The sequence below is a fragment of the Haliaeetus leucocephalus genome, unplaced genomic scaffold (genome assembly GCF_000737465.1).
Source record: "Haliaeetus leucocephalus isolate CR32 unplaced genomic scaffold, Haliaeetus_leucocephalus-4.0 Scaffold484, whole genome shotgun sequence".
Lineage (NCBI taxonomy): Eukaryota > Metazoa > Chordata > Aves > Accipitriformes > Accipitridae > Haliaeetus > Haliaeetus leucocephalus.
In genome coordinates, this window is record NW_010972920.1 from 2,232,284 (window position 1) to 2,257,641 (window position 25,358).

The 25,358-nt window shown below is 41.0% G+C and overlaps 1 protein-coding gene across 2 annotated transcripts in view; it reads right to left on the bottom strand.

Annotated features, from left to right (window-relative positions):
• RUFY3 (RUN and FYVE domain containing 3) overlaps nucleotides 1-25,358 on the bottom strand; it is a 47,894-nt gene that overhangs the window by 8,740 nt on the left and 13,796 nt on the right. The window contains exons 2-13 of one of the 2 annotated variants that reach the window (XM_010575497.1): nucleotides 15,949-16,122; nucleotides 14,462-14,579; nucleotides 12,598-12,699; nucleotides 11,471-11,594; nucleotides 10,733-10,794; nucleotides 9,550-9,615; nucleotides 9,379-9,448; nucleotides 7,213-7,305; nucleotides 6,378-6,458; nucleotides 5,592-5,759; nucleotides 4,757-4,854; nucleotides 1,154-1,273 (exon numbers count right to left, since the gene is read on the bottom strand). In XM_010575497.1, coding sequence (XP_010573799.1) covers nucleotides 1,154-1,273; nucleotides 4,757-4,854; nucleotides 5,592-5,759; nucleotides 6,378-6,458; nucleotides 7,213-7,305; nucleotides 9,379-9,448; nucleotides 9,550-9,615; nucleotides 10,733-10,794; nucleotides 11,471-11,594; nucleotides 12,598-12,699; nucleotides 14,462-14,579; nucleotides 15,949-16,122 — 1,276 coding nt within the window. Of the gene's footprint in view, nucleotides 1-1,153; nucleotides 1,274-2,862; nucleotides 3,674-4,756; nucleotides 4,855-5,591; nucleotides 5,760-6,377; nucleotides 6,459-7,212; nucleotides 7,306-9,378; nucleotides 9,449-9,549; nucleotides 9,616-10,732; nucleotides 10,795-11,470; nucleotides 11,595-12,597; nucleotides 12,700-14,461; nucleotides 14,580-15,948; nucleotides 16,123-25,358 lie in introns of those variants that run through there. The other variant, XM_010575498.1, reaches the window with a different exon arrangement.

Consider the following 25,358-nt stretch of genomic DNA (forward strand, 5'->3'; position numbering starts at 1 on the left):
CTGCAACTTTTTGAAAAAGGAAATGAAAAGCTGTGCCAGGAGGGGAGGAGGGGACAGAATTAAAAAAAAAAAAAAAAAAGCATCCAGCAATGCTTCCACACAATTACATCTCAGTGACCTTGCAACAAACCAAGGATGCGTCACGGCTGCAGGAGAGATGCTCTTCTATTTTAAGATAAGAGGATTTCTCTGTTTTCCTGATACTGGTAAACTGATGACACTGCAGAGGAAAATATGATAGCTCTCACCAAGTTCTCTACATTTGGCTTCCAACTTTTTGGTCGCCTCCCAGCAAAACTCAGACCAGTTTCAAGTGAGGAAAAAAAAAAAAGAAACAACTCATAGCACTAGTTGCCAGACTGACAACCAGGATTGCTTCCCTTGCTCCACACTCTTCAGCGTTAACTCTAGGCAAAGACTTAGCTGCTACATCCCTGCCGATGAGCAGCAAATTGTCTGCTTTTAGCGTTAGCTTTAGATTCCAAACGATGCTATTACAGTGGAAAGTCCGATGCAATGCTAGCCTTTGGAGAGGTTGGCGTTGCCGTCAGAGACCTGACTGCGCTCTGAAGCACACATCCAGCTAACTCTCATTCCCTAGAGCAGGCTAACCTGCAACACGACCTCAGTGCAGACTGAGGATCCATCCAGCGTCCCAAACAAGTTTTGCAGCTTATGGTGATCCCTGTCCTCCTGCATCTCCAGCACTACCCATTTTCAAACGAGACGATTATCGGCAGATGCCCAATAAACCTAACCGCAGCGCAGAAAGCCCCCACGGGCATTTCCATGTTCAGAAAAATATCCTGACATTTCATTTTCACCCAAGTTATTCTGCTGCCTGCTTCTGGTATTCCACCGCCACATAAGATTGGTACTTTTGCTGGTGGTTTCCGCTGACCACGTAGCTCTTTTGCATTTTCTTCCAATCCAGATTTTCAAGTTGTAACTTTAAGAAGACATGCATTGTTAAAAGATTTGCCATGTGACAAAGCATTTCACCTCCCCAGAGTTAATGCCTGCCTGGCACCTAACACGCCACTTGTCTCTCTCCACCTCCAACCCCCTACCTCCTTTTGCCATCGCCCTGCCTGCTTTCTACTAGACACAGTAAGAACAGCCCAGAAAATAAATTAGAAAAGGATCTCTTCACCGCTGCCTGGAGAGCTCTTCCACTTCTAGCTGGAGGCTGTTGATTTTGTCCCCAAACTCCTGCTTGAAGAGACGGTTGTCCTGCTGGGCCAACTGACGGTCCTTCTCTGCCTGTCGCAATCTGGATTTGAGCCACATGAACTTGTGATAAAAAACAAAAGCCATGGTGGGGAGGAAGACCGAGTTTAACCAACAAATAAAAAGCCCAGTGAAAAGGTAAAGCCAAAAAAAGGAATGGTAAAAACAATGGAAAGGAGGAAAATATTTTAAAGAAAAGCAAAATGTAGGTGAACCAGGCAGAAGCTCTGATTTTCAATAGTTTTTATTCTATTACTACAGTTTACAGCCATTAGATGAAAAACATAAAACATCACTTTTATCCAGATTCAAAGCAAACCTCAAGTACACAGAATTTTAAGTCAAATTTGATTTTAATTTACGTTACATTTCAGCTTTACACATGTAACTGGAACTTGCAACATAGGTTAGCTACTATATTGAGAATTAGTGCATCTTCCTGGTCTCTTCCACGGACTGACACATCGGCTCAAGCGCCCAGGCATTAGTACACCAAAGCATTTCCACTTTGGGCCTGACATCAGAAATGGCCAGATCCTTAATTCTGTCATATTTTAGCGTTGCTGTGACAGCAAACAAAACCAGCCCAACCCCCTATTTCTACAGAAGAAATCTGGGGAGGACAGGGGAGTTCACTGCTCTAATTAGCTGTTTAGATGCCTTGATGAAAGCTTCCACCTTTTTATTATTATTTTATTTTTCTCCACGTAGTTAAAATGAGTTTCTAGTAAAAGGTTACTGAAGGTTAAGTTTATACTTTCAAGCGTGCGACTTGGGCATCATGTAGAGATTTAAAACAGGTCTCCAAGTCTGCTTGTGTGCGGGAGTCCATTAAACAAGCTAAGCAGTGGTACACGCCTGTGTACAAAAGGACTAGGCTGAGCCTCACGCATTTTTATATGTACCTAGTGAGAATCAATAGGTGTTCTTTCCCCAGTTGCGATTCAGTCACATTTGCTGCCCGCTGCCCCAAGGAGCACTATCCCACAGGACAAAGGGAGAGCTGGCACCAAAGAATTTTTACAGGCATCTCACCAGAGCAAAAAACCCCTTATTCAGCACAGGAAACCCCCAAATGTGATCATCTTGGGAAAAAATAATCTTTAGGAGCATTTATAACCTAAAGCCTGCGACAGGCCAGCAGGGTGAATTTCTGCGGCCACAGGGAAGAGGATATTAGTTTGTAATAGTCCAGGCTACAGTTACTTGAAGTTTTGCACTGGGGTGTTAAATTGGCAATTATTTTTCCTATTGAGAGCTGTTTCCAAGCTTTAGCTGTTCTTTCATTAGCAAATTCCATTTGTATTGAGCAACAGAAACTCAGAAGCAAATAAAAGAAGTGTAATGGTAAAAGGCAACTCTTCCTGTTAAACCACTAACTACTCAAACAAGGAATGGTCAAATACCAAATTACCATTTCCACTCCCCACCACTGCAGATTTTGTTCTTTTTTTTCTTTTTTTATTCCGTTTTTGTTTCTTTTAAACACTAGAGTATAAAGATCAGATTATTTTTTGTAAAACGTGTAACTTCCCTTTCTAGGAAGAGGAGAGACCTACCAAAACACCTCTCCTCAGCTTCCTTCGGCCGGGAAGAACCGCAACGTACGTCTAGAGGGGTTCATGGCAGAGGTAGAAGGCAATGCAAAGATAAGGAGGTTTCCACTGAACTTACCACTCTATCATGTTACTCTAAGACACCTAGCTACTAATTCTGGACACATGAAGTTTAAAGGAATAAGGATAAGTCCCCACCCTCCCACCAAGTCACTAAGGCAAAATCGTTGCAAGCAGTCTCGGTTACAAGAGGGCTGGTCTTCACGGTGATGAGCTATCGAGTCGCGCCCGTTTGTCTTGGACTTGGGGCTGAACCCACAGAACAGAAGTGAACGGGTAACGGCTTGGGGTACACACACAACTACTTTCAACAACTTCCAGGGATGCATTTTTTCGCCTACTTCACAAAAAGGGTAACACAGAAAACTAGTTGACTTTCCAGAGCTGGCCAATCTGATAATTGGCTTGACCAACGCGCCTAGTATCCATGCATGTTGAAGACTTGTGCTGCTGTATACGGTATGCATCACCGGGATGTACAGAGCCACATATCTCCCATTCCTTATGCTTTTCTGGTGTGTTTATTGGCCAACTCATTGGTACTTTAACACAGTTTAAATGGCAAAGTTAGGGATTTTTATACCCGACTCTAAATCTCTGAAGAAAAACTCACTGATTTTAAAAATTCAGCAAATTCCAAATCAACTTTAGGTGACAATTAACATTTTAACAGTTGCTTTTAGCAATTTGCAAGTTCTCCCCTCATAAATGAGTTCTGATGTCAGAGCTGTGAGGTGACCAGACATAAAAATGTCTAATGATGCTTCTGGATCAGTTTGTTTGCTGCACTATTTAAGGTTTTTGCCTGTTTCACCAAATCCTTTTCACTGTATAAGTAAGTCAGAATGAGGATAATGAGAAAATGGAAAAACAAGAACAGCAAGAGAAAAAGAGCAAATCAATTAGCTGAGTATATATCATAAAACATTTTAAAATACAAATTTTCCATGAACAAAATGACCTTTTTTATAAAGAAACATTCAGAACATAAACCCTAAAACGAAAGCGTTAACTTAGTGCATCAACCCACTCATTAAATAAGTCCCAGACACGTTGGTGAGAGCTATTCTTTCCCCTGATCTTCTCGGAGCTAGCGCGACAGTCGAGGCAATTCGCAGAGATTGAAGTTCTGAACCTTTGGCCAAACCACCACAAGGCCTGGCTCCGAGAACAAGACTGAAGGGAAAAAGGAGCACTGCTCCTTCTCAAATCAATCTGACTTTGATGCTGAGGCCCTCCGAATTTCATGAGGGTTAGTAACATGAGAGCAACACGGTCATTAGGATGGAACTTGTCCCAGTCCGAATGAATATTATACCTATGGGCTATCTTTATCAACTTCTAGCTGCCCTCCAGGCTTCCTCCGTTTACTTTCACGTGAGGATTTTTTTTTCAAGTTCATCTCCCTCAGAAAGTACAAGGCTGTTCATAAAGAGAATGGTTTGACTTGGGGTATTTTTTTCAAAACAGTACCAGAGAGATCTGGAATAACCAAGAAGCTCTGAGCCTGGCCTCTGCTGCACGCTTGTCCTTCCTGCTCCCACTGTAATACTGTCATTAGCAGTCAAGCACTTCTCTTAGTTTGTATTTCTATTTTTTATCAGTGCTATCAGAAATAGCGATTAACTTGTAACGAGTGGATAACATACAAAAGTGCAGCTGATATAGATAAACAAAGCTGCTATATTAGTTACTGGTTTAGCAGTATATTCTTTTCTCATGGAAGCCCTCCTGAGCATGCAAAACACTTCTCCTAACAGCATCTCAAAAACTGTAGCTCTCCTCATGCAGCTCCGTTTAGCATGGCTAAGCAGAGCACTCGGACTCTTGCCTGGTCCATTCAGGGTCAGCGGGACACTACCGCTAAAATACACACAGGATTTTATAATTGCAAAAGTTTCATTTTTTACCTTTGTTCAAGCTGTTTGATGGTGGCAGCCATCTGATTTGTTTTTTCTTCCAAACGGCTGTTTAATTCACTCTTCTGTTTCACTCCCATGTCTGAACTCTGGAAAAAGTAGCACCGTGTTTTCTTGTAAGTAGCAGTAAAACCAAAATAACCCACGCTAAACCATGTGGCACATGAAATGAAAGGGGCAGAAGCCAAAGCGGAAGGAGAAGGTGCTCAAAAACAAATGCCAGGTGAATATTGCAAGGACAAACATCTTGCCATACAGGTGTAGGCTACATCTGGACCCCACAAAAGAGTAATACCATAATCAATGAAGCTTCCTGTATAACACACATTAATGCAGTACCTGCTAATATCCTTTGACTGTTGTGCACAGAATGACTGGCTCAAGGAGAGCAGAAGCAACTCTCCGCAGTTCTAAAATTTATTTCAGGATTTCTTTCTGATCTTTTTGTGTTGCTCTGTCTTAAGAGTCCGCTTTTGTCATCACACAGTAATGGATTTATTTACACTATATGCCTTCAAATACTAGATGGTACTGGAACAGAAGCTACCATTGCTCAGTTTTTATACCACAAGAACACAGAAGATGCTTTCCCCAGTCAAGCACATATATTTCTGTATCATGAGTCTTTCTTCAGAAGAAACTGCATTTTCCTTTAACTTCCACCACATTCAATTGTTGAAGTACTACAGCTTTCTTGCAGCGAGACAGAAGTATGCTATACAGCCTGTAACCCTTCCACACCTAGCACCTTTTAAATAGGTAGGGGAAAACAAGAGCTATCACTTTTATCTGGAATTCACTGCATTTGGTTTAATTATTTCCCTACCTGCAGCTTGAAAGACAGTTCATGCTTTAGGGCCCTGAGATCGTCCAGTTGCTGTCTGAGTGCCACCAATGCATCCTGCTTCTCGCAAACATCTTTCTCCAGCATCTTCATGGCTAGCTCCATCTCCTGTCGCATCCCGATCTGCACCTCCAGCTCTTTCTCCACATCCTGGAACGTATGGATCAGTCAGCATTACCAGCCAGCTCTCCTCACCATCCGCAAGATAACCACCCTTAACTGGTGCTCCTGCCAATGCAGTCACTACCTAGAAGTGTGCTGCATTGCCACAGCGTCACAGTTACAGATCTGACCCATCAAAGACAATGAAGGACAACAAATCCACGTCTTCAGTCCAATATTAAAGCAACGTAAACAGCATTACCAGCAAAGAGTCAGAAAGTACTATATAGGCCCATCTTTCCGATGGAGGAGACTAGTGAAAAGCTGGCAGACTTTATTTCTTACACGCATTCTGCTCAGGCACCAGCTGAACACACTATATTGAGTAATACTCAGAAAGTGGCAATGGCATTATCTGCATGGGGACCACGTCAGACCTAGAAATGCAAGTGTGCCGCTCATTTTGAGAATCAGACCTCAAACTTATCAATAGGGCCACAAAATTAACATCGCTTCTGACAAGACTGTCTCAGATCAGGCTGTAGCAGGCAGGCAAGAACAAAAAAAAAATCCCCCGGCCAAATATTTTCAGAAATGATTGACTGACATGGAGTTACTATGTGAAAAAGCCATTTGCAGTGAACTCCAAGCTCATGCAGTCCTTACCAGCCGCAGCTGAGTCTCCTCCTTTAACTGTTTTCGTGCCTCAGTCAGTGCATGTCCATCAGCAGTTCTGTCTTTAGTGACCTAAGGTAATGAAGACACCCAATGAACTTGTCATTATATACTACTAACCCTCACATTTGCTGATTATTTCCTTTTCCCACAACTTCAAAAACAAACTCCGCAACTATCAAAATGCAGAGCTCCATTCAGTTAATGCAGCATGCAGCTTCCATGTGAAATGGCTCTATTTCCCTGTTTCCCCAAGTGCTTGGTGCACTTTAATGGATATGAATTAAATGGGCAGACTGTCTGTTTTCAGAACTTTCACAATATACTAAGTAAGGTTACAAAGCCTCAGAAAAAGATCTCATGGGTTTTAAAAGTAAAACCAGATTCTGCCATAGTTCCTAGCACTTTCAGTAAATCAATGAAAAAATATTATAGATCCTGCCCTTTGATTTCCGAAAAGGATAGCATTTCGGGCCAAAAAAGCAGAGCTCCTACATCCATATTTTTCTGCCACCCTCTCAGTAAATCATCCTTCCCTTCCTCCGGTCCCTTCTGACACCTCCACCCCGCAAGCCAACAACACGCTGCGTTAGCTCTTGGCTCTGCGCACACTCGCAGTTTAATCGGCTACGGCCAGGCAGGATTTACTGCGGCCAAGGTCCATCTGCTACCCAATGCAGAGGACCCACCTGGAGTCACTCTTCTCTACGGCAGTTTTTGTGGGAGATACATAAGGAAATAAAGTCTCTCAAACACGGACTTCTTGGTTGAATGTGGGCTGGGACGGCCCAAAAGGTTCAGTCATCATTCAGACACACACACCAACCTTACGATTGGACTCTAAGATGTAAGAGCTTTCTTCTTTAACCCGTTCCATCTCTTCTTGCAGTGTAATAATCCTGTTGTTTGCAACTGCAAGCTATGAACAAAACAGAACAACAGTAACACAACAGAAACTTACTTGACCTTTTCTTTCCTCTCTAGACACATTTTCTGAAAAAGACTTTTTTTTTTTTTTTACACTCAAAGTGAGAAAGAAAAATATTTGGAGTGGCAAATACAACTCAGCCTCTACTATGAAGAAAGACTATCTGAAAAAGCATCAATTAGTGCCAGTGTGATGGATTTCCAATATCGGCTAAAACAGGCTTCCCAACCTATTTTGGTTCCGGTCTCTCAGGAAAGTTATTGACCTCTTCAGGTCTCTACCTGCTAGACTCAGTGTAACATGCGGTTATCGCAACTCAGCAGAAGTTCTCGCTGCATTCCCCTTCCCTTGCCAAAGATAACAAAAAGGAAAGATGTGAGCACATGCATGGCAGCTAAGTTTTGTTGACTTCTAGCAACTGAAATATATTACCAGAGAAGGAATACTTGCTTATGTTTGCTAAAGCTTCAGTAGTTTGGGTACAGTGCTAGGCAGAGCATCCAAGCTGTAAGATGCTCAACCATTTGGGCAGGACAAGTACGATGAGAACTCATCAGAGAAGAAAGATTTGGCTGGAAACAGAGAATCAGTAGCACACACCACCCTTACAAGACAGGACATTTGCCTCAGAGGAACTCCCAACAAGACATCACCGCAGGCTAACAGATTACTTGGAGTGTACGGTCAAAGGCCAAAACTCCTTCCGGCTTTTTAAATTATAATTTACGTAAGCCTTGCACACAAGAAAAGTTCAGTGACATTCCAAGAGATCAGCAATGTTATTAAGTGAGAAACCTAAATAGAAATGGCCCTGATAGAAGTGTGACTCTTTGGTACAGCTCAAGCCAAACACACAAATTGTTGTGACATGTGACACAGTTCATTAGCTACGTCCTGCAAATAGCACTAGTTGGCACAGCATGTTCCAGCATCACTTAAATTCTTACTTTGAACAGCATGCAGACTTCACTAAGATACAAGCAAGTAAGTTATAAAATAAAAAATACTTCAGTCAACATTGCAATTGATCTCATGGGTACCACGCCTAATGGGCACAGCACTGATACTCTGCAGGTAATAAATCAACAGCCACTTATTATAGTAGCACTGAGAAAGGCAGCCTCTACTGCAGACCACCTTTTTGAAATTAAAAAAATATTTTCATTATAAAAAACTTTTCTTACTCCTTAATTGCAAGAGTAGATACACTAATCTCCATCGCTAAAGCTTCTCATCATTTGGAATACATTCATTAGAGTAAATGTTCAATAACTAGACACACAGACCTCCTTTAATGAGGGTGAACAAGCAAAAGAGAATTTCTATTTCATATTTATACTGCAGGAGCACTGAGACATGCCAATCCAAATCATTCTGCTGAGCTAAGTGACATGTGGACAGAGATACTGTAAAACTGGTAGGATGAGACCTACTATCGCCCATTTGTCAGGGAACTGACCCCAGAAGATTTTATTACATTTATGCCATTACTAATGAACGGCAAGACCAATTTTAAAACACAGATCACAACTATGACTCGTGTACCAACCATTTTTCATGCTCAGTCTGAATGTTTTATCTATAATAATAATTTTTCCTTCATTTCTTGCAAATTGTGACAGGCTAGAGAAAAAGTTATTGAAACACTTCAATTGCTATCTTTACACAGCAGTAAACGCCTGCACCTGCCAAAATAAACAGACATTTAAAAATTTCTTTGTCACGTCTGGACAACTTGTAACCTACCTCAGGTGTACGGCATTCGAAACCACACTCACTGTACAATTTATTGTAAGACATTTTCCAAAAATCAGAAAGCACTCAAAGACTTCAGAGGGGTAAAGCGTATTCAGCAGTTTTTGGTTTTTAACGTAAATATTTGGTTGTTCTTCCACCTCATGCTTAGTTAGTAGCAACAGCCAGCGTAATTCCTTGGCAGGTCAGTTCTTCCAGTTCCACTGTTAAACACTCATCATTACGTACAGCCGAAATCTGAAAATAACTTCTCTCTTTCCTTTTTAATCCAAAAGGCCAAAACATCAGATGATTTTCTGTTACACTTACCTCCTCAGTCAGTTTAGTGTTGGATTTTTCTAAGGCATCCACCTTGGCCTGTAGGTTGTTTACTGTAGCACTGTTGGAGAGAAAAAACCCTACAGTAATTCCTTCTTTTTTAAAACCCTGTTTTCTATTTTGTCGCACTATATAATAAAGAATAAATAAATCATGTCTTACCTTAAATGTCTATTGAGTTCTTCTACATAGTTCTTCTGGTCCAAAATAGCAGTTATCTGACCATCTCTGGAAAAAAGAAGTATCATTCAGCTCAACCATTTGGATTCAGAGAACTAAAAGACACCATTGAAGGTCTAAGAGGAAACGTGGCGATAGAGCCTGCATATCCAGCATCGGACCAATACCCTAGGTCTCCATGAGTCCATGTGATATACATGAAATAGTAAAGCTGAGTTACAGTCTATGCCTTCATAACCAGTCACTGTCCCCTGACTTCCCAGAAGCTGCAACCGCCACAGTTACCTGGATGGCTTTCAGGCATTTTGTGACACACAAAACAGAACGATTAAGGCAGACAACATTTCAAAGAGTACAGCAGTATTTCAAAGAAAAAAAACTGGTTTTGCACTACGTTTATATTGGACAAGAGTCATCTCACCAAAATCCGTTCAAGGAAAACTGTCAATAAAAGCATGTTTTGCATGCACTTGCAGCAGGAAATCTTAACTGAAGAAAAGAATGTTCATGTTCCAAAAAGGAAACTATAGATAAAATACATGCGATCAAAACACCTGATCATGAGGGATAATTATTAAATATTTATCTGAATTCAAACTAGCAGGAATTCCTTAGAAGAAGTACTCTTGAAGAACCTCAGAAAACCATAACACCTGATCCATGTGTCAGTGCATCCACACTATTTTTCAACCACTTGCTCTGAATGTTGCACAGCTCTGTTTGTGTATGCTGGCACAAGTACTTTAGGCTATTATTACATTTATGATCTTTTCCAGTTGGAGATTTTTTTTTTCCAAAGGATGTTATGGTGCCAAAAATCAACGACTATCCTGCTAGCCATACAACTGGTGAAGGCTACTAAGCTGCATACCGAAAAGGCTTTAAAGAATGGCAGACCTAACTCAGCAGAGGGTCCCTTTTAAAATATTTTTATCTTCAGTTGCCAGTTAAGGAAGAACACACAGAATTTCTGGGAGACTTTCCCCTTCCCCTGCCCCCTCTGAACATTTCTAGTACCTTATTTATAGATTACGGTTGATCATAGAAGAGCAATTCAGTCTAAGTAGCTTTTTAATTAAAAACGTAACAGCTTGCAGGGCAACCGGGAATACTTGAATACAAGTTACCAAAAGGTAAGAAGCAGGACAATTCTGCGTGTACCTACCCTTCACTGCCTTTTGTGCTGTTCCCATCTTTCAAATACATTGAGAAATCAATAACTCCAACCTAGAAAAGAAAAATTTGCATTTTACATTACATACTTTTTCTAAGACTAAACACTGTCCACAGCTGTGAAAGTTGAGAGTCATGCAGTTAGAACATGAGTAAATGTGATATTATAGCAAGGATTTATTATACCAGTAATCTACCCAAAATTAATGAAAACATGGTGTATTTCAAGAAAAAATATACTAGGAGAAGCAGCAAGTTGGCAAGCTAGTCTTAGGACATAAGGACAAAACATTACCATCACCTTATCTGCATATACACTGCTTATGCAAGCTGGAACATAAGTGCATACGGGCTCATTTTCTGTTGTTTAACAGCCACAATGATCTCATCACACAGCGTGAGTGAATTAACAGTTCTGTCCATTTCTCCCCTCGTTTTGGCTAAGTCCTTCCCCCTTTTCACCTCCTTTTTCATTTACCACGTTTCACTCTGCAGTGATCTGCCTGCAGACCACAGCAAAGCGTAACAGCAAAGAGAAACCCAAAATCCTGAGTCTCTGATCTCAGTGCCGCCAGCTAACCGAAGACCACAATCATTATTCACAAGCTTATATTAGTCTTCTATTACATATAGTAACAAACTTCTATCTCAGTTGATGAAAGTCCTCTACAATGGAAAATTCTTCCAATTTAAATGAGCAGAAAAAAACCATTAACTGAATACCCAGTACCTGCGAGTCCAGGTCTTCTCCTTTCATGCAGAAGTTTGCATCGATGACATTCAAACCTACTAGGAGGCCAGCAATGATTGCACCTTCTTCTTCCATCATCAGTGCATTAGGCTCATAAAATTCACTGCACGGCAAAAGAAAACAAGTGTTGCACCTTTAAAGATCAACTAAAACGATATCAACTAGCATGGCATCCCTGCTATTTCATACGTCAATATAACGCAAGCTCAGCCTTAACAAAAACCTAGGCAGCGGCACGTAGTCCACACCAAAATGTACTCCTACGTACTATCAATGTACTCCTGCTCTGACTGAACACATGTCTCTTAGCACAGAAAGTCTTTAGGTGAGGCAAAGACCCAATAGATAGGAGACCTGGTCCCTCACTGTTGAAAGGTGATGGAAAGTAAGCACGATTCTTGAGTAACGGTACAGCACACTGAAGATTTAAGACGGGGGCTTAATATCAGAGTTTCTTAAGTAGCATACTTCTACTACTCTCTTACATACAGTTACTAACACAAGCCACTGCCACATTTTCCAGTGGACAATACCAAGTTCTCCTTTCTAACCGCAAGTCAGCTATGGATTTACCCATACAGCTAAGAGAAACCTACTTGTTTGAGTAAGGAAACTCCAACATATTTATTAAATCCTACTGCTTTACACAGACATAGCAGTTCAAACCCATGGACTTTCAGTGAAGCTAGAAAATTATTGCTGTTTTATGACTGGGAAGCAGAAATACAGAGAAATGAAATTACTTGTTCCAAATCAGATGGTAATAAAGTGACAAGGTCAGAAATAATTTCAGGGCCAAGATCTTGCAGACAGAGAATGTTGTATCCCCTCTGTACAAGTATTTCACCCAAATCATCTCTTCAGAACCTAAATTTGTGTTTATTCTAATGGATATTTGAGACAAAGCAGAGAAATAACAGCTTCTGAATTAAGAAAGAATACTAAGCACTTTTAAGCCCTCAGAGGAAGCTCTGCATTTCATAGATATTACTATTTCTCAAAAAAAAGTACACACATACTTTACCATTTGGGTGTAAAAGATCGTAAAGGTCTTACAAGAGAGCCAAGTGAACCTAACCTAATCCAAAAGCAAGCTCAACACTCACCTGAGAAGATCCTTTCTATTAATCAGGGCTTTCATGTATTCTGAAAGTTTCTTCTGCATTAGGGCCAGGCGAAGCCAAGCTCTTCCTCTACCCACAGGTGTCCTACAAAGGCCAGAAACAAAAGTTACAGACATGCTGCAATGGACTTTCACACACAGCTCTAATAATCCCATTCTACCCAAAGTTTCTGCATCTCAAAGATAGAGCTGGCACTGATGAAAACAGGGAAATACAAGGTATTTAAGTGCAAATAGTTACAGACAAATTTATTTAAGCAATCACTGCTTCCCTCGTAACTAATTATGTATTTGTTTTTATACTAAAAATATTTCCCTGACTTTACCCCTGCTGGATGCTACTACATAGACAGAGATCAGCTGCTTCAACACATCACCTTCTAATTCAAAATCAGTTTTGCATAAGGCAAGTCAGAATAGCATGTGTATACTTCAGTTCAGCACAGATGCCCAAGCACCGCTCTTTCAGGTAGGCGTTAAGTTGGGTGAGAATCCACAAAGACAACTGAAAACACAGATTCAGTACCCTTCTCTTCAACTATTTTGCTCATTAACACACTCATAGGATGCAACGGGTTATAGTCACAGTCCTTCCCCCTCTGTTTCTCCTGGCAATCTGAAGCACGCAGCTTTAAAAATACGATAACTGATATGCTGCATCACATCTCTGGCTCATCTACCCTGGCATGCTGGCCAGGAGCCAGTACCAGATGCTCCAAAGGAAGGTGTAAATCCCCCGCATTGAGCAGTATTCTGATTAGAAAGAAATTTATATTCAATCTCCAGCAGTCAGTCAACTGTCTTACACCAAACAACACGTGGAACACTTAATTTTCTAACCTTAACTGGTATAAGCAGCAACTGCCCATGAAAGTCATCTTCATTACTCCCCATACTTGACCTCACTAATACATGACATGGCATTTCCCAAGGGTTAGTATGAATGCAATATTTAGAAACTTATTCCAAAACCGTTCTTAACTGCAATTTATTTAATGTTTCAATATTCTTTTACAAGAGGAAAAGGTAACAGGAGCTCTAGCACAACACTGTTGGCACTCCATGCTGGTCCCGTAAGCTGTTCCAGGAGGAGTCCTGCGCACATCTTCAGTAAAAGAACTTGTCTGTATGCACATCACTAAATACTAACCTGAAAGAAACTGTTATTGAATCTATTCATCTCTTCTTTCAGCAAAGAAGATTTAATCCTTAGTCTCACTGCTAATACAAAAGCTTCCTTACACATTCTCCTATTCCCCAGGCCGAAAGCCTCTTACAGTTCCTTTTTAGCATGGAATAAGCAAACCTGGATGTGATGTCTGAAATGACCATGAAATTTTTAAAAGCGATATATGCTTAAAGTGGTTTTTTTTCTTCTGCTCTTTAACATAAACTAGTATCTTCTCCAACTTGGTGACTGAGCTTCCCTTTTACACAAACTTTACCAGTTTACCTGAAATAATTTAAAAGAAAAATTACCTCTGTCAGCCCCAAAACTATTGAACCTGTAATCACCTTCCTTCCAATTCCCTTCCTCTTCAGTCTGACTTCAGAAACAGAGTCAGTAAAGGCTTTTCCCATTCCTGAGACACATCGTCACTCGTTTAGTGCTAGCAATAAATGCGCTATTGCCCGTAAGACTCCATGCGCTTAACACAGAAAGAATATACCCTATCCTCCCGTTCTGCAGAACCTTGATCAACAGTAAGAGAGTAGTGATCCATTTTTAACAGCAGAAGGTGGCAGGAGTATTCCTGAAGGTTGTGTTTGCCCTTCCTTCTCTTCTTCACGATCCTTCTTAAATAATTAATGTATTACGTACTTGTGCAGTAAAAGACTGTACTTACTTCAGCCCTGGGAGATCCTTAACACTCGCTGTAATCTCTGCAGCCTCAGGAACAAGTTTTTCTACTAGTTCTAGAGGTCCCCAAAATGACTTATTTTGCCCAAGAAAAGTCTTTTTGGCTAGAAAAGAAAAAGATATAAAATGAGCCCGTGAGACCTGTGCTGACTAAACGCATTCTCAAACATGGTCAGAAGTAAATGAACAGTAGACAAAAACTGCCAGAAAGATTCTTCTGGGACTGCTGCCAGGCAAGTACAAAAGATGACTTCTTATGCCCAGGCGTGGCAATTACTGGTATAGTACAAATAAGGCAACAGGAGCTCAAGGCAGATGCCAGAAAATATTCCATACATCCCCAATATGCCAAAATAACAACATTCAGTGATAACCAGCAACTTAGATTCACTGCTAAAGGTCAAAATTTCTACTAGGATGCTGCCACTGTCCCTAAGTTACACTTGATGTGTGCACAGTAACTTTCTCTCGCTGACCATCACATTACAAGAAAAAGACCACACCACTTTGAACCCGCTCCTTCTCCAGAGCTGCTAGGGGCTTCTCTGTGCATCCTTTCCTCCTTCAGAAAAGCCTTCTAGTGACTCCTACCTACTAAAACTGGAAATTAATTTTCTTCTTCTGTAGTTCTTACTGCTATTTCACAGCAGCAGTGAGAAGACCGAGAACCCTGTTAACTTCAAACTTATGGCCAACAGCAGGGGCACTGGCAAATGGACAAACAAAGAAGCTAAAGAATATGAACACTTCTCCCTCGCACAATGTTACCCTAACCAGCACAGGAATTGCTTCTGTCACACAAAATGCTGAAAGCACAACTACTAAAGAAGCATGGCAGGATGTACGTATGGGTGCTGACAAAGCGTTTAATATCCTCTGCTTTTCATCTCAAGCTACTATCATGCAAAGGCAGCACATCAAGAAGGATAGTCTGGTACTTGGCAATTTTAGCTGTCACTCCATGTTATATAGTTAAGTATATGCTCTGCTTGCTATGTTAAAAAGCAGCTTACAAGTCATTAGCTGCACAAAGCAAAAATCCAGAGTTTTGATACAACTATTGAGAAAGGACCTCCATGTTACAGTTCCTCTTCAGCAAGAGGACCCTTGCATCCCTAAAGCATGAGGAAGTGCAGAAAAAAAAAAAAAAAAAAAGAGTCATGAGTTTGCCGAGGAGCTAATTTTATCAGTGATCACTTAGCTACACTTGAGTCATCTGAAAAGATGTTTTAAAAATGGCAAGCACCTGCAACAACTGTGAACTTTTCACCTACAGTGTTATACCCTCAGCAGATTATTTCCCCCCGCCCTTCCTGTGGTCTGTCAAGTCCACTGCAATCACAGCAGTGACCCTGCTCTGCCTCTCTTCAGTCTAGTGTACATTACAAAACTAGATTTTTAAAACAAGATTGCTCTTTCTGGCTGCTATGCTATGACAAACAGCCCGGGAGGACTCCTCTCAAGCAAGGTTACCTTTCAAGCCATGTTTAAGGCAATGCTCCATCACAACGAAGAACTGCTGAAGAGGTGCGTAGTCCGAGTCCAGTGTCCTGCCCAGATTAAGCGCCGATTCAATCAACCCCTTGATACTCAGTTTCGCCATGTTCATCAGGTTCATGCGTTCATTAGCCATCAGATAATTAGGATCTATAAAAAAAAAAAGAAAAATACTGTTGAGTAACAAAAGTTATTTTTAATACAATAAGATATCTTATCTCTCTCTTTTTGTTCCTCAGCTTCGAAGACATTTTTTGGGGCACTGACAGTTTCACATGAAGCACTCTCTTCAAGCCTTTTGTTGAGAAAAATCTAAGCTAACTAGCATTTTATGGCCAAAGCCACACTGACATGGGAACAGGCGATATATCACAAAGGGTGTCTCGATGCTTCAAATAACTACAAAAGCTTTAATTTTTCAAGAAAAACAAGTTTGAAGACAGCTGTTAATGTCGTGCTTTACATCTTGCCAACTCCTTACTGAATGTTACAGCTATCACTTGTTCCAACTCAAATCCCCAGCTACATCCAAGCAACTACAAAATTGTAAAAATTCTCTGTTTGTGATTTGTTCTTCCATCTAAAGATAACCACGAATGCACTCACACTTGATCCACCAACGTGTCCCTATCCAGCCTTGCATCTTTCCTTCTCGTGATTTTTTTTTTTTTTTTTTTAAAAAACTTGGATGTAACATGGAGCCAATTCCCACCTATCTCTCTCCATTTTACTAACACTACTGTTTTTTTACCACTGACGGTAATGAGGTGATCTCCATGGCTCCTCTGACAGCTCACTCTAAGTCCCAACATGCACAGATCTTCCAAGGCTGTATGCTTCCTCTACCATATTATAAACATTCAGACCTTTATTACTTGCTAGTTGCTTCTCGTTGCAAGAAACAGGTACAGACATCCATTTTCCAACCTACACCCTGCCTGCAGGCCTCCTGCTGCCTGACCGGTACAACGTGCCCATGCCAACCCCCATCCTTTCACAGCATGCCTCGCTTCCCAAACACCATCAGCGCATTTCCAACACCTCAAGGAACAACCTCGTTTACAACAGTACTGTCCCGTAACTAGCGTGAAATCGTCCTATGTCCACAACTAATAGAGCGTGCTTAAGCTTTAGGCCTGGAGACAGAGTCATTGAAATTCTGGCTACTAAAATGATGTTGCATCACTTGCAAGTTTTCTGTTTGTATCTGTTCCACCTGTAATCTCACACCCAATTTTTGAGCTCAAAAATTCTTCTTTACTGAGCTCAAGTTCTTCAGCGCAAGCACTGTCATCCCTCTAGGGCACATTTATTCCAGGGCTGCTGTAAACAGCCACAGACCCTTGAACCAATTTGCCACCCTCACAAGTGAATTTACTACACCAGAAACACACGCAGAGGACATCTAAGACTACGTATCTAAGCACAGGGTACACATTTTATCTGCTGTACTGGCAAAGCATGCTTGCATTTACCAAAGAAGTAAAGCAAATAAATATCAGAGACTGAAAAGCGTCAGTTAGAACAAAAGGAGACATATTTCTATTTAAAAAGCAGGGGAGCATGTAGCTAAGTTTGATGAAAGAAGCCATAAAAACATCTAGAAATCTAAGCAGAGGAAGCATGGCTGTTCCTGCTGGCTCTGTGGAGCACCACCACCCAGACCCACCCAGCGATGCCCACTGCCGTCGGTGTCTTCTCAAGCTCTTTTTGACTGTTCAGAGGCTACATCTCTTCAACATACAGACAGCTGAGACAGGTTCCTACATGTCTCCTTAAAACATCTCCCGTGGTGAAGGAGGAGGGAAAGAGGGAACCCTCACCCCCAGTGGATCCAGTCCCTAAGTGAAGTCTTGCAGAAGTTTGGGGTTGTATTCAGCAGGCTTGCCACCGAGTAAACATCAAATTTCTACTAGGCAGGTAGACTTGAACTGTCTGGATTGTTAACAGTTCTCATCCTCTTGCCAATACAACTGTGAAGAACAATTTCTTGCAATTTGAAATGCAACAACTTAGCCAAAAGAAGCCAAGGGGTATATTCTTTTGAGAGTACTGCAGCCTCCTATAGGACTCGTCCCAAAGATGCAAGTCAGCATCCCGCTTCATCACGATGCCGATCAAATCCAGTTGCTCGAATACAAACTCCTTGTCATCGCAAATGTACTACCACTGCCATGAGGCATCTTGTCAGCACCCACCAGCCAAAAAGACAGCAAGGAGCAAAACTTCATAGAACCATAGAATCACGAAAAATCACATTGTTCCCACTTCCTATCTTCAATATCTCCTGCAGGTGGGAAAGCACTGTAGGCCCAGCAGCCTGTAGCTAACAGGAGTAATATTTGATTTCAGTAACCTATAGCTGAATCCAAAATCGGCAAGAAGAGCAACTGCTACCGTGCAATTGAGACTCCTTATAGCAGACAGAAGGAGACACTGAAAGGCACCTCAGGGTTGGGAGATGAAAAGCAACTGCTGAGGTGGAGACACAAACATCTTCAATCAAAGAACCTGAGAAATTATGAAAGGGAATCAAAAGAGAGCATTTGTGAAACCTGGGAACAGAGGCGGATTTGCTGAATCTGCCTCTGAAGCACACCACGATCAGGTTCCCACGGCTCCAAGGCTAGCCAGCACCCAGGCTGCTGAGGTCTCGTTATTGCGGCTTAGTTTTGGGTGGCCTGCCTGCCAGAGGACAGGCTGTTTTTATCAGGGATGCTGCTGATGACTCAAAGAAATACTCAGTGCTAACTACACCCAAGCACACATCATTAACACTGAGGGCTGTGAAAAACTCCGCAGTACAGGGAGAGTGATGGGTCAGGGCAGGTGCCACCATTCCAACCTGGTACCGCAGCTGCATGTGTTTAGTCTCTCCAAAAGCAGCTCCAGACAAGGCCTCTCTTATCCCCTTTCTTCTCCAGGACAAAGCAGTACCAGAAGTCTCCTTCTCTAAATTTCACTGGCAGCTACTGCACTCAAGCAGTAGCTTGAGCGGCTCAAGGAGAGTGATACAAGATGCTTTACATCTTGTGTTGTGAGAAGAACAGAGTGGCCTTGTTATGCTGACTAGCGGTGGATAAGAAAACCTCTATGTTGCAAAATGTATAAGATACCAGAGAAAATTGCTTTTGGTCGACCTTGCAATTCCCTGGGAAGATGAGAACCTTAGGCCCTTTTAGATAATTCAGCTTAAAAGTGTCAATATGGCTTGTGTTAAAAGAATGAAAATCAAGAAAAGACAGATATTAGAGTTACTGATGAACATTCTTTATGATAAGTTGTATCAAAACACGTGAAGTATCCCACTGCACAGAATCACTAGAAGAGGCTGAACTTAGCGGACAAGTGAGGAAGACTACTGAAGACCACCAGAGAAGCTTGAAGACCACCAAAGACCTCGAGCGCGTCTGCACCAAGAACATTTTCATATATTAATGAGTTCATGGAATTTGGATGAATATGTTAATTACTTTCAGGAAAAAAATCATGAATACGTATATCCATTTTGTATATAATCACAACTGTTGAAAGAATTGGTATGCACGATAGGTGGAGCAATACCCCGTGCACCCAGCGCTGCAATAAAGAACTCCTGCTTTCTAAAACTCCAAAGCTGAGTCTTAGAGAGTTTCTGAAGTACTGACGTACAGTAACAGTTTTGGCAACCCAGATGGGACCCTGCTCCTGAACCTCAACGGATCCGGGAAGGCGTCTGATGGAGAAGGGGAGCGTACAGACAGCACTAAACGTTGCCAGCTGGAATTGCCATCAATTGACAGCCACGGGTTTAGCTGCGCTCCAGGCTGCATCAGCTGCCAGACAAATGCCTTCTTGTTCAGGGAAGTGGCAAACAAGTCCAGTTGTTCCTGTGCCTCCACCCAATCTTGTGCTGTTGAAGGACAAAGTGATCAAACCCCCTCTGAGAGTTTTGTTTTACTAAATGTACACTCTTCAAGCACCGATTATCTTGGCTCACATCTTACAAAAACGCTGAGATTAGGCATTCACAATTTATTTTCATAGTTCAGAAAACTTCAAAGTACTCACTTAGAAATGCAATTCTCATAGCAGCATGGGACTGGAGAAACATTTAATTTAGTGGGTGATTTTTATTGCCTTTGCAGAACTACTACTATTTTAAGCTGATAGATTTGGCGTGTACATTGAGCAGATTACCTGTTTGGGGATCTGCAATCCATTTTATGATTTGCCATGTAGCTAACAGTTAGTCACCATTACTAGGAATGCAGACTCAGGGAAAAGTAAGTCAGACAAAATACTATACGATTGCAAAAACTAATTTTTGTACAAGCAATTACAAAACCTTCTGTATATTTTCTTCTGTCTACTTCTGCATAAAACTAACGAACAACGCCTCTGACCGCATCCATCACAGTTGCCATTTAAGAGTATACAAACATCACTACAGCATTTGCTTCTACCGCAGACAACCACTGTCACAAAATTGTGCTTTCCTCCGGTACCATGATTCAAGATCCTCTCAGAACAAGGTTATCTGGTTAAAAACCATCAATCTGCTCCCTCAATCCTGCTGGTAGCACAACTCCATCTACAGTATATCTGTGCTTCTGACCAAGACAGATAAACCAGCAGAAGTCAGTAGTAGGTTTGAATTATCTGAGGCAATTTTTACACGTACCCTCAAAAGAGTATGGTGCTGTGGTAAAAGAAATACACTTTTTTTTTTTTTTTTTAAATTTAAATACTTTCTGAAGTTTAGGTTGAACACGATTGTTTGCCTGGCCAGGTTTGGAAGAGAAACTCCTATGCATATGCAGACCGTGCATACTGATCTCAGTAGTGAGATCAGACCTTTTAGAAAAGCTGAGTGTTTGCCTCCTGAATACATCTAAAAGTTTTAAGACTTGACTGAAACCTTGTTAATAAGCACAGCTTCTTTTTCTCCTTCCCTATTGGGGAATAGCAATATAGAGGAAGATACAGAGACCTCCTCTCCTGTCTAATCAAGATGTTTCCTCGCCAGCCAAGGTCCCGCAGCGGCGTGCCCCAGGCAACAAAGCACCGCCGCCGTACCGAGCATCCTGCGCCCGCGGATCCCATCGGTAGCACGGCAGGCGTCCAAAGTGACTCTGCTTAGGTGGCAAATCAATTGCTAATGCAAAATTAAAGAAACTGTACGAGACAACTACATGGAAAATGTTACTTTGGCTACGGTTATTAGCTAGTTTGAATTGTGGTAGAGTGCAAGGACACTGCTCAGAATTAGGGTCCTACTCCATTACGCGCTCACAGGAAACCATACACATTTCTTAAGAGTATCGAGAGCTGCTGCCTCACGTAGACCTATACTGAGGTCAAGGGTACGCTTTTTGAGGCAAGGTGCACAGTTTTGCACGAGTCGGAGAGGTCTGTGACTTCTGTGTGTCAACTAGGGTCAATGCTACCCTAATTAAAAAAGACAAACACAAGCAAACAAGAATAACAGAGGGGCACATGAAACATGTTCAAGACAAGTAGATTCTTTCAACGCTTAAGAGCCAATGAACATCTGAGCTCATGAAAGCAGTAAGGAAAAACGAAAAAGCAGGCCTATGCTTTCATTTAAGACTAAAATGTGCAGTCACAGCCTAAAGAACTGAAAAATGTTTTCATGACATTAACTAATTAAAGGTTTCTGCTTCGTTAGTCTGTTGTGAACGATGGTGCTCTGCATATGCAGCTCATCTAAGATTCTCATCTTGCAAACCAATTAACTATTATATAGTATGAAACTGGATAAAATCCCAAAGATGTATTCCAAAAATTAAATCCTAAGTAGTTTATACCATTGTTATATGTGCTGCAACATATAGACCTTTAAAACTGAGTCTAAAAGAGCAGGGTAAGCAAGCAAAGACAACTTTTACACAGTAAGACTAACCAGCTGGCTTTAAGTCAACCCAGACACTTTCTGCTTTGACAAGTCTGACCCTGATGTGCAATTGTGATTCTCAGTTTGAGTCAGTACCTTCTCCAACTTTCTCTTTCTGCCTCTAACTGCAAAAACTCTACCTGTGTTTTACTATACGTGCCATGTCATAAACCTTAAAAGGTTAAATCTTGGCCCTTAAGCTTTGCCTTTCCATGTGGTTTGGATTGCAATGGAAGTAATCTTAAATTCTCAAGACACTTTGCTATTTAATATTGTAGCTTCTACAGAATAGATGTGTTTTCTAACCAGCAACTTCGCACGTGGGATTTAAGTGGTCATGACTGAACTGGACTTGCATCGCACTAGAATGACAGGGTTAAATAATCAGCTCATCCGACTGTCTCCTTAAAACACTCAACTCCCAGGTTTCTAAAGAGGTAAAACTGTGCCATAATCATTGACATGCTAACAGCATGAAAAGCAAAAGGTTCCCAAAAAGCTTCCATGAAGGCGTTTTCAAAAGCATCCAAGAATCTCAAGAATCCTGTAATTTGTTTAAAAGGTAAGGTATGTACCTAGGAACCTAAAAGTCAAGGAAAAAGTCAATGCAATACTGGATCTCAAAGGGTTAAGCTGCAACTGTGACCTAAGTACTTATCACCTAGTGACAATAAATTTTATCATTCCTCATACCGAATTTTGCTTAAAGAATTAAGAAGAAACTAAAATAAAGCTAGAACTTTGATCAAATGCAGGGAGTCATGAAACACTGTAGACATGAACAAATCTGCTCAAAGTAATGCCAATTAATTAGTACTTCAGCAAGGCTCCCCATGTACTGAATCCATCTTAAATCAAGAACACAAACTTAAAGCAATCTGAAATTTAGAAAGGCTGCTTCTGTGTATGGAAAAGAAAAGGCATCTTGCAAACAGTTCATAATGTATTCAGATTAACTGAGATACGTTAATTGTGAAACAATTGCCTTCAAAACCAACCAGCCAGCTATCCACAGTGCACTGAGTTTCAGTTAAGCAAATTCACATTAGGAAGGACATTAGTTCCAGCTGCTCAGACTATGAAATCATGAACACATGTATAATTTCAAATAAATGTGGAAAGCAAATCCCTAGTTGTATTAAGGACTTTCATCATTTAAACTGGAGTTCAACATCATCATGTATTTTGTAAGCTGCTTCTATTTCCTGACATTCCCTTACATTGAAATGCCTCATCTGCCTTCCAGCAAGGCAGGCCCCTGACCACCACCTCAAGGATGAGGTGATACACATTTTGCATGTCATGCAAACACTCTCTTAAAGGTAAGAAGTGATGCAAGCGACATGGCTATTCACAAGTGAAAAGCAGAAGCACCTCTGTTTCTACAGAAATGTGTCTTATTCCACTAATTTTTTGCTTCTATATTCAACCTGTCTACTCTGAGGGACTGGGGATAAACTGGAAAGCAGCTGGACTAAAGCCACCTTACAAAAATGAAATTGGATTTCCTAAGAGTAAAAACATTTTCACAGAGAGTTTAAAAGGTTGCTTCATTTGTTCTTGGTATTATGTCTTTCATGTTGACTTTTGAGGGGGAAAGCACACTCCATGTCAAGCACCCATCCATCTCTGATCCATCGCTGTGAGCAGTTTCCTGCACACAACAGGCATGTAAGAGTTTGAAAAAAAAAAAAAAAGCCCAAAAAACCAGGGTGGTAGTCATGGGAAACAATGATACAAGTGCCAACAGACAAGACACACATTTAAAACGTATCCCACCCCAACAAAATAAATGCCAAAAATCTGTTCAATGTTTTTTTGGGGGGGAGGGGGGGGAGAAAGTCCCACACCCTTTTTTTCCTTAAAGACCACCCTGGATATGCCCTCGGCCGGAGCTGCTGGGGAAACAGAATTAGCTGTTGTGCCAGGAGAGAGCACATCTCCCGTGGCTCACGAGAAGGCTGCTGTGCTTACGAGGCCACCAGGTAGAAGCCCAGGCACATAACCAAGCACAACAGTTAAGAATGGCCCCGTCCACCGAAGATGACCAGTAAGAAATCGGTGTAGTTAATGCATCAAAACTGATTTTTGTGCACAACACACCCTCTTTAAAAAGATTTATACCATCTGAATTTCCAAATATAAATTAAAAAAAAATTTTGCTATGTCATGATTGATTTTGCTTTTTTCTTCTCCCAGAAACCTTCTTAAAACTATTTGCACTGGAAGGTTTTTCCTAAGTGAGTCCCAAACCTAGCTGCATTACTTTGCCATCCTTAACTATCAATTATTATTCTATTAATAATCGCAACTACATATTTTAAGACACAGGTATCCTTCATGGTGCTGCTCATGCTTTACCCTCCATTTATAACCCTGAGTCCATAACATAAACCCGCTTCAGTTCACCAAGTTTCACGTTTAAATTGCCTCTCTGTGCTACAAAGAGTCAAATGCAGCTTTTGGTTAACACCCTACCGGTGAGAATTAGACCAAAAGTGAATAAAACACCGGTAAGAATACAGTCACCACAGGATCTGCAATCTGCAACACCTTTGAAAACATTCGATGCACTAATTGGCAAAAAGAGGAGAAATGCATCTGCTGACCTTACTACTTTGGGATTATCAATACAAGAATAACAGGACTTAGGCTCCTAAGTCTTCTAGATATCAACCACCCTAGCTTTAGCTTCAAATTTGACATTGCCATTTTAAAAGAATTTGGCCTGTATAGATAAATACCCCAACCATCCTTCCCCACTGAAATCTAAATTCTTCTTAATGATGAACACTTAAAACTTCTCAGCCACAAAAGGTAAATTCCCTTCTTCTTCCCTTGCTTCCAAAAGGTATATTAGCCTTTTGTGTTGCAAACACTTTCATCCCAAGCATGAACAGTTGCAGCCATCAAATTAAAAATTTACTTGAGTGCATGCCGAATGGGGGATTCGACTATTTCATGCTTGCACCATTTTTAAGAATCAAGTCAGAAGCACTACAAAAAAAGTTTCTTATTTATTACTTCACAAATTTTAATCAAAATTTGCAATACAAGTTTTAGAGTCACTTTTGCAAAGTCTCGAATTGATACATAGAAATACTTCAGAAAATCTGAAGCTTCAGGGTGATTTTTTTTTTATTTAGCTTCCATATATAGCTGCAACCTTTTAAGTTGTGTTTGTATCAGGAACATAATTGCCGCAGAAAGCATTTAAAAGAAGCAAACTAGCCCCTTGTCGATTCGTTTTTTTCTACCTCCACCTGAAGTCAAACTACCCCAAAATCGTTGAAACACTTTTTTTGAACATCATTGTATGCACATATTTTCAAAAGAGAGATCAGTAAGAATTTAGAAACCCGAACTGATCACACGGAACCCATGAAGGGGCTGATAAAATTTACAAGAAAAGCCTTCACAATACTCATTTTAAATTTAAATTGATACAATTCCCAGAGCAATACATACACTGGAGTGATCAAAGGCATTT